The 8,476-nt window shown below is 40.6% G+C and overlaps 1 protein-coding gene across 4 annotated transcripts in view; it reads left to right on the forward strand.

Moving 5' to 3' along the window:
• The window catches only part of ephb2b (eph receptor B2b), a 141,111-nt gene extending 133,682 nt beyond the window's left edge, over window positions 1-7,429 (forward strand). For all 4 annotated transcript variants that reach the window (XM_058055940.2, XM_078798346.1, XM_078798345.1 and 1 more), the window contains exons 13-16: window positions 1,088-1,237; window positions 2,532-2,725; window positions 3,238-3,393; window positions 4,682-7,429. In XM_058055940.2, the coding sequence (XP_057911923.2) occupies window positions 1,088-1,237; window positions 2,532-2,725; window positions 3,238-3,393; window positions 4,682-4,790 (609 nt within the window). In that variant the 3' untranslated portion in view covers window positions 4,791-7,429. The remainder of the gene's footprint in view (window positions 1-1,087; window positions 1,238-2,531; window positions 2,726-3,237; window positions 3,394-4,681) is intronic.
• The last annotated feature ends 1,047 nt before the right edge of the window (window positions 7,430-8,476 follow it).

Raw genomic sequence — 8,476 nt, forward strand, 5'->3', positions numbered from 1 at the left:
ACTGTGCAAGAAGACAAATAGCAGAGAATGTGTAGTTTAAGACAAAGACGCCTCACAGGTCGTCACCTGGCAGCTGCACTAAATAGTAGCCGTCAATCACCAGTGTCAGTATCAACAGTGAAGCGGCCACTTCAGGACTTCAGACTTCATAGCAGGACTGCCAAGAAAAAGCCATATTTCAGACTGGCCAAAAACATTTCCAAATGATCCCAAACTTTTGAGCGGTAGAGTATTTGTCAAGGTAATAATTCATTATTATACTATATGTGTCATTAAGTAAAAAACTGAAGGCAACATCCTGAATACTATTCAAAACATCACTCAAGTCAATAGTTTTTGTTTCAGCGTATAATTGATAGTAGTAGTACTCAGTAGTACTCAGTAGCAAGCTGACCTCCACTAAGGCCGAACAATCAAAAAGAATTCTTTGATGAAGGTTCATGTATTATTCACTGAGGGTTGTTGAGAACCGACCTTGGGCCTCAAAACCAAGTGTGTTTTTCTTCAGTTTGTGTCTCACCTTGAACCTCAAAGTTGTGTGATAATCTGTCTAAGTGTTTAATAATATGAAACACGTCATAAAAACAACCTCTTTGGTGAATGTGGTTAGAGTTCAAGCAAAACGAAATGGGACCAAGGATGGGACTTTAAGTGTCAAGAAGGTGAAAGATGTTTAGCATTATAACTGATAACTGATTTATGTTATATTTATTTTGAGAACTATGGCCGGCATGTTGGCCATACAGTCAGGAGATCTGGAAGACTCCGGTTTCTTTCCACATTCCAAAAAAATATATATGTTCCCTCGGCCATCTCTGTGTGGAGTTTGCATGTTCTTCCCAGGTTTTCTCCGGGTACTCCGGTTTCCTCCCACATTCCAAAAACATGCTAGGTTAATTGGTGACTCCAAATTGTCCATAGGTATGAATGTGAGTGTGAATGGTTGTTTGTCTATATGTACCCTGTGATTGGCTGGCCACCAGTCCAGAGAGTACCCCGCCTCTTGCCTGAAGACAACTGGGATAAGCTCCATTATTTCATAGCATTCTTGGCCGTCTTTGATCTGATTCCTTTTTTTTCCTTGCAGGGTGGGAAGATTCCAATCCGATGGACCGCGCCCGAAGCCATCCAGTACAGAAAGTTCACCTCTGCGAGCGATGTGTGGAGCTATGGCATCGTCATGTGGGAAGTCATGTCCTATGGGGAGAGGCCTTACTGGGACATGACCAATCAAGACGTGAGTACTGATCTCATCCAGACAAAACATGTTTAATATCCGACTGGCATGGATTCCATATGATAATTCTCTCCCAGTTGCTGCACAGATATAATAAAATTATTCCAAATACTTAGCGGCACCCTAGAGACAATTTCTACTCTTGACCGAATCGACCTATGTCCCTCTAGGTAGTGGAAGGAAGAGAAAATTACGGACGAGCGAAGGGTGGGCAAGCGATGGGTATAGTGTGAAATTGAAAGTGAGAACACTAATGTGCTAAGAGGGACAGAAGACCTCCACTGTTATCTTATTAGCAGCTCCAGATAGTGCTCCATCGGGGTCCTCATTCGGGAGCCTCTTGAATGAGATTAATCTGGTTTTCAATGGAGCGTTTTTAATGGGCCTCCGTAATGAACAGGGAGAATTGTGCATCCTGGTTGCAAGGGTCCTTTGGGTCCTTTGGGTCCTTTCGCTCAGTTAACCAAGCACCAACCCAGCGTAGCCCCAGTCAACCCACCAACCAACCAATCACTGATTGGTATCTTCTTTTCAGACAAAGCATTAGCGGTAGATTATCAGATTAGCGGTAATTATCATAAATAATGTGGTGAATAATACCCGGTATTACATCACAATGTGAAGCCAGCACGTTTGAGCACTGCCTCATCAAACTTATTGTCGTTTAGTTTTTTTTGCATCTTTGCTTACACGCTTTGTTTATAGCTAGCACTGGTAGCTTGCAAGCGAAAGTTATCCGCATAGTTTCTAGTCTCTGGACTCCAAATACAACTTTTTACATTAATGGCATTTAGTTTTTTTTTAACAAGCAATACAGTTAGTTGGGAGCTCATTTTTGTCCCATTGGGAAGTGGAAATCACATTCATAGGTTATGTACTAACTTTGTCACTTAACAATTGTGCTCTCTTCTTGTCATTATACTAATTAGGTGTTGTTGTTTCATGAACATTAATTCATAGGAGGGTGGTCGAGTGGTTAGCGCGCAGGCCTCACAGTTAGGACACCAGGGTTCAATTCCACCCTCGGCCATCTCTGTGTGGAGTTTGCATGTTCTCCCCGTGCATGCGTGGGTGTTCTCCGGGTACTCCGGTTTCCTCCCACATTCCAAAAACATGCTAGGTTAATTGGCGACTCCAAATTGTCCATAGGTATGAATGTGAGTGTGAATGGTTGTTTGTCTATATGTGCCCTGTGGTTGGCTGGTCACCAGTCCAGGGTGTACCCCGCCTCTCGCCCAATTTGTTGACACTTCATCAGCTAATCCCCATTTATATATGTGGCTCCCCCTTGCAGGTCATCAATGCCATTGAGCAGGACTACCGGCTGCCGCCCCCTATGGACTGTCCCAGCGCGTTGCACCAGCTCATGTTGGACTGCTGGCAGAAGGACCGCAACAACAGGCCCAAGTTCAGCCAGATCGTCAGCAACCTGGATAAGATGATACGCAATCCCAACACCTTGAAGGCCATGACCCCGTTATCCTCAGGGTGAGCTCTGTATTTATTTGTGTGTTTAAATAATTATAAAAATACATATTATTTGTTGCCACCTTTAAAAAACACCCAATAAAACATACTCAAGGGTGCTAAATCACGTACATAGTTCAGCTTTGTAAAGCCAGGCACTAAGGTCTGATAGTTGAAATGCTTTCCTAAAGTAAACAAATCTTGAGGCAAAGCATTTCTACCGCAAACGTTAGCATTTCCTGACCTCCATCATCCTTCGCCTGGGCTTTCATCCTCTGGCCTCTGGATTTTCTGTCCAGTAGATTGAACGCTGGCTTCCCTTGAAAGCTCAGCACCTCATTTGGAAAATACATTTTAGAAGGAAATCATTTTGGAAAATTCCCTTTGACGGATGAGTCCTGCAGGATCCTCCTCAGGCCGTGAGAATGTGACGCAATGACCAATTCCAGGTGGTCTGGAGCCAGGATGAAGTGAGACCTGTCGCCTTCCATCATCGTTCATCCTAATGCATCCTGCCTGTGCTTCCCCTTCAGTGTGCATCTGCCTCTGCTGGACCGCAGCATCCCGGACTTTTCGAGCTTCAGCACGGTGGACGAGTGGCTGGATGCCATCAAAATGGGCCAGTACAAAGACAACTTTGCCAACTCCGACTTTACGACTTTTGATGTGGTGTCCCAGATGACCATGGAGTAAGTTTGCTCTTCTTGTGAGTGTAATGAAGACAGGAGCTTATCTGCCATGTGGCAGGACAGTCATTTGTAGTCATGAAACACGACTTTCACATTAAACTTCACAATATAATACCTCAAATATTGACAAAATATTAAGTATACTTGCACAATAAATGAGACCCAGTCGGTTTTGTCAACAATACTCCTGTTTTGATTGAGGATTGTTTATTGACCTAATCTGCACAAAGCGGTTGTTGTTTCTGAAATGTGAAAAACTTCTCAGTATAGGCCATTTTTTATGATTTTGACCAATTTTTCATGGCACATATTAATTTTTTTGGGGGGGGCAAATATATGAAACATTACACTGCATTTCTTACATCAATCAAAATATAACTTTCCATTATTTACATTTGTATTCAACTATCTGATCACAAGCCCAAAAGGAGTAGGCTGAAGCAAAAGCTTATAAATGCCTACCCCTTTTCGCAAGATATAATCATGTTCATGCCACAGTCTTGTTTTCCCCTGTTATTATTATCATTGTAATATTATTATTGTTATTATCATTATTATCATTATTGTTATAATCTTTATCATTATTACCATTATCATTGTTATTATTCTCACCATTATTATAATCATCATTAATATTACCATTTTCATCATTATAATTGTAACAATTTTTGGATTTTTTTTTAATTATTTAATATTACAGACTTCATTGCTTCTTGTAGAGTGCTGCATCATTCCATCTGTTGTTTTCTAAAATCTGCAGTATTTGTGCTTTTATTGTCAATTTATTAGCCCACAAAGAATAGAAAAGAAAGATGAGACTCTCATTTTTCATCAGAAAAAAGTTAGTTTCTACCTTTTCCGTTCTTTAGTATGTTTACAAATTTTGCCCAAATGTCTAAAGAACAATACCACAACATAAACAACCCAAAAAATTGTTGTTTTACATAAAAATAATTATTTATTTACAAATATAACACCATGAACTATTTAGAATTTTCACATTGGCAATTGAGGTGTGTTTGTAGATGTCTTTGTTTTCCTTCGCTGTTTAACCTCCTTAGCGCTACACACCGAGGTGCCTTTTCACTTCCTGGTTGTATTTTATGCATTTAGGGTATATGGTTGCAATAATTAGCAACCGGAGAGGGAAAAACCTTCTTTGTGCCACAATAATATATTCAGTATAATGTTGAATTCCTGTTTAAACTGAGCATGCAATTTAGCATAATTATCTAAAATGTTCTGATGTTATTATTGTTATTTAAATGTGTCTTCTGTGCCATCACAGCGACATCCTGAGGGTGGGCGTGACGTTAGCGGGCCATCAGAAAAAGATCCTAAACAGCGTCCAGATGATGCGGGCCCAGATGAACCAGATTCAATCCGTGGAGGTCTGACCTTCCCGAGCAGAGCAACGGTCCGGGAGGGGGGAGGAGGGGGGGGTCGGGTTGCAGGCCTGGCGGGCAGCGAGGAACGGAATGGATGCTTGTCGGTGTGTGATGTCCCCCTCCCACACTTTCCCCCTCTGCTTGTCCCCTCACCCCCTCACCACTCTCCCAGACTGCACCCCCAGCCACCCTCCATCCTCGGAGGGGGGGTCGGCCTTCTTCTGACTGCCAAAAGCACGGGAGCCCAAACGAGTGACCAGCAACACTTTTCTCCTCATCTTCCACCACTTTTCATTGATACTTTGGTTTGTTCTCATCATTTTGTAAAGAATTTTGTAAGGAAACACAAACTGAAAAAAAAGGAAGGAGTTTATCGACATTTAAGGACAATATGAGGTTGTAAACTAGATGAACTTTGTAGGAAAGCTACCCTTTAAAAGGGCAACATTAAAGAAAACAAGGATGCGACTTGGTATAGATCTTGGCATTGTTCCCTTTGGACTTTCAGAAGAAGACCAGCAGAGAACAAAGCAACCATGAAATGGATCCTTTGGCACAGACTGATGTCGGGAAAAATTTCATCCGATTTTTTGAAGAAAGAAAAAAAAAAATCTTCATTTTCAATATTGTGTGAAATGTGTTGAAGATTCCCAGGATAGACAACATTGTTTTTACCTCGCCCCCTAGTGGACATATCAAGACTTCACAGGGCTGTGTAAGGTGGCCCCTTTTCTGCATTCATGTTGCACACAGCATGTGCACGGAGCTCCTGGAAGGTCGTGCTCGTGTTTGCAAAGCATGCTGGGTAGCCCAGCCAACATGGCCGCTTCTTCATCATTTTCTTCCTCCAGTCACATACTCACAAATAAGACTTTTCAGGCGGATGCAATGTGTTCTATTTCTGCAGTTTCTGTATGCATATTATTGAATTATTACCATTTCATTTGGAGTTTTGTTGTGCAAAGAGTTGATAGTTTGACTCTGAAAACAAAACAAAAAAAAATATGTTGGATCTTCCATCAGTGCTTTGAATTGATTTGCAAAGCTGCACAATCATGTAGATAAACAGACCCGACCCCTTCCCTTGTAGACGATATACTTCTGTTGTTGTCGCTAATGGCGGGAAACATAGCGTGGCATGCAGTCCGGTACCGGTGGTCCGGCCTCCATCTGTCAATGCTTGACTTTCATCTCCTGCAGACCGGAGTGTGTTTTCCTCAGGTGTTGTCACCATACGCTTCCAGACCTCAATGACCAATCCCTTGCACATGCTGCAGCACATGACAACACAACCCCAACCCACCCCCCTCTTCACCCCCACATCGGAAGCGTTCACATGGCTGGAATCCTGCGGAGGAGAATCATGAGCTCATCACCGTAACGAGGAAGCCAAAGTCACCCAAATGGTGATCATGCCCGTCCCGCTCGGTTCTTCAGCGTTTAGTCCGTCTTCATTTCCATCTGCTTCTTTCTTTACTGTTTACAGGCCAGCACATCCGAGCCCTGAAGGGAACGGTTCTGGTATATTTCATCTGAAGGATTATGTGTTTACTGCATGAAGTATTTATGTGTTTTATCATTTACTACAACAACAACAACAACAGCAGAGCAGTTGAAACGGAGCAATAATCAGGAAAGAAGACATGCTGCACTCATTTTTTTTGTCCACAAAAAGCCTTTGTACACTGTGAAGAACAACCCGTGTCCCATTTAGACGATTACAAAATGGATTAAAAGCAAATTACAAATTCCCTTGCTGCGCTTTCTTAAAGTATTTATATTTCATACAGCACTACGGTGGTTTTTAGCACATCCTTGAATCTTCGGAACTGGAACTAGAATGGCACTCAGTAGAGCGCAGAGGCAAACAATTCCAATGTGGATCAGCACCTTCATATAAGAGTCGCATTTTAGAAAAATATAATTTTATACATATATATTCTTGTTATTATTATTTGGAACAATTTGGCAGTATTCATGGATCAGCAGCAAAGTAACCAAATGTTTGGTCCATGTCATAAAATAGAAATAAATGAGCGGAAGACTATTCAAATGGAGACCTGGGAAGAAACACCCGTATTCAGTCATATTTGTTATACAGTTTTGACTTTTTAATGGTTTTGGAGAAAATTCAAGCAGTCTCTATTTAAAAGCATTTTTTTGCCTTCTTAAACAATACATTACTCAACTTCAGATAGGCTGCGCTTTACTGTGAATCATTTAGAAGCAGATTCCATGTGGCGTCTATGATGAACCACTGAAAGGTCAGAGGATCAGATGGCTGTGAGAGGCTTTATAACAAAGCACCACAGCGCCCTCTGCTGGCGTTGTGCTCACATAACAGCTTCCAGTGTCCAGCGTCTCCCCCCTCACACACTTCATGGCCCGTGAGCTTCCCGCCATCTTCTCCGGAAGTATGTTGTTTTGGTTAGTGCAAGGCGGGGGCCCGTGTGCTCCCCCCTTTAAGCACCGTGCAAACTAACGCCGGTTCAGACATGTTGTATTTCTGTATAAATGTATATTGACTGTAACCCTGTGAATGATGTAACAAGTTCATTATTTGTAATATTGTTATTGGTTTATTTTCTAAAAATAGAAGCTCAACTTGATTCTCCTCAATAAAAAACAGGATCTGTTATAAAAAAAAATATTTCACCTTAATTCTGTTATAATAAGGCAGTGTTTTTCAACCTTTTTTGAACCACGGCACCTTTATTACATTGGAAAAATCTTGCTAACCACCTCACGTGCATCATTAAGTTTATTGGAGGAACGAGGCAATCAGCTACGTGTTGCCACACGGACGAATATTACATTGGACGGACACTCGACAATTACATAATATTTGCCGAAAAAGATTAATAAATCTTAATGAAAAAATATAAATATATTGGATAATTCTTCAAGGCATACCTGACGACTTCTCACAGCACATGTGTGTGCACAGTGGTTGAAAATCACTGTACTAAGGTAATTAAGACAAGAACTAATATTTATATATTTTTTTAAGTTATTTATATGCAGTATATATAACAAATAGCTTTTTGGTTACATCCTGTACACACAAGGGGTGTCCAAAGGGCTGCATACAGAAAAAAATAGAATGGGAGGGCCATTTTTATATTTTTATTTTTGTAAAAAGGCTAAAAAAAAAATTCACAATTGACTTATTATTAGTATAAGCATTTTCACTTTTTCGCTTCAAATTCTGCCCTTTTGCTCTATTTTACCTATTTTATTCTGTTTAATTTTATATTTATATTGTGCCTTGGGCTAATGAAATCACAAACCACGGGCCGCACTTTGGAAATCCTTGGTGTAAACCATCATTCAATGTCAATAATGGCACACACACCTTTCATCTCAGTACAAAAGGCACCCTAGCTGGAAATAATAACAGTACTGCATGCTTTGAATGAGAAAAGTAGCGAATTAATGATGTATAATTGAATGCTATAGCAGCCTAAATGATATTTTCACTGGCACACACCAAAACAATTAGTGTTTACTTTAAGAACATTAATGACCGTTCTAAATGAACATGGCAAATCTGACTTATATTCATTCATCACAGACACAAGTGTATGAATAGATTACATGAAGATATGGTAATTTCAACAATATAAAAATAAGAAATACTTTACATAGTCGTGTCAAAAAAAGGTAAAAGGTAATGATCAGTGCAAAAAACTCTC

This window comes from Doryrhamphus excisus, linkage group LG18 (assembly GCF_037039965.1).
Source record: "Doryrhamphus excisus strain RoL-2023G ecotype Guam linkage group LG18, RoL_Dexc_Guam_v1.1, whole genome shotgun sequence".
Classification (NCBI taxonomy): domain Eukaryota; kingdom Metazoa; phylum Chordata; class Actinopteri; order Syngnathiformes; family Syngnathidae; genus Doryrhamphus; species Doryrhamphus excisus.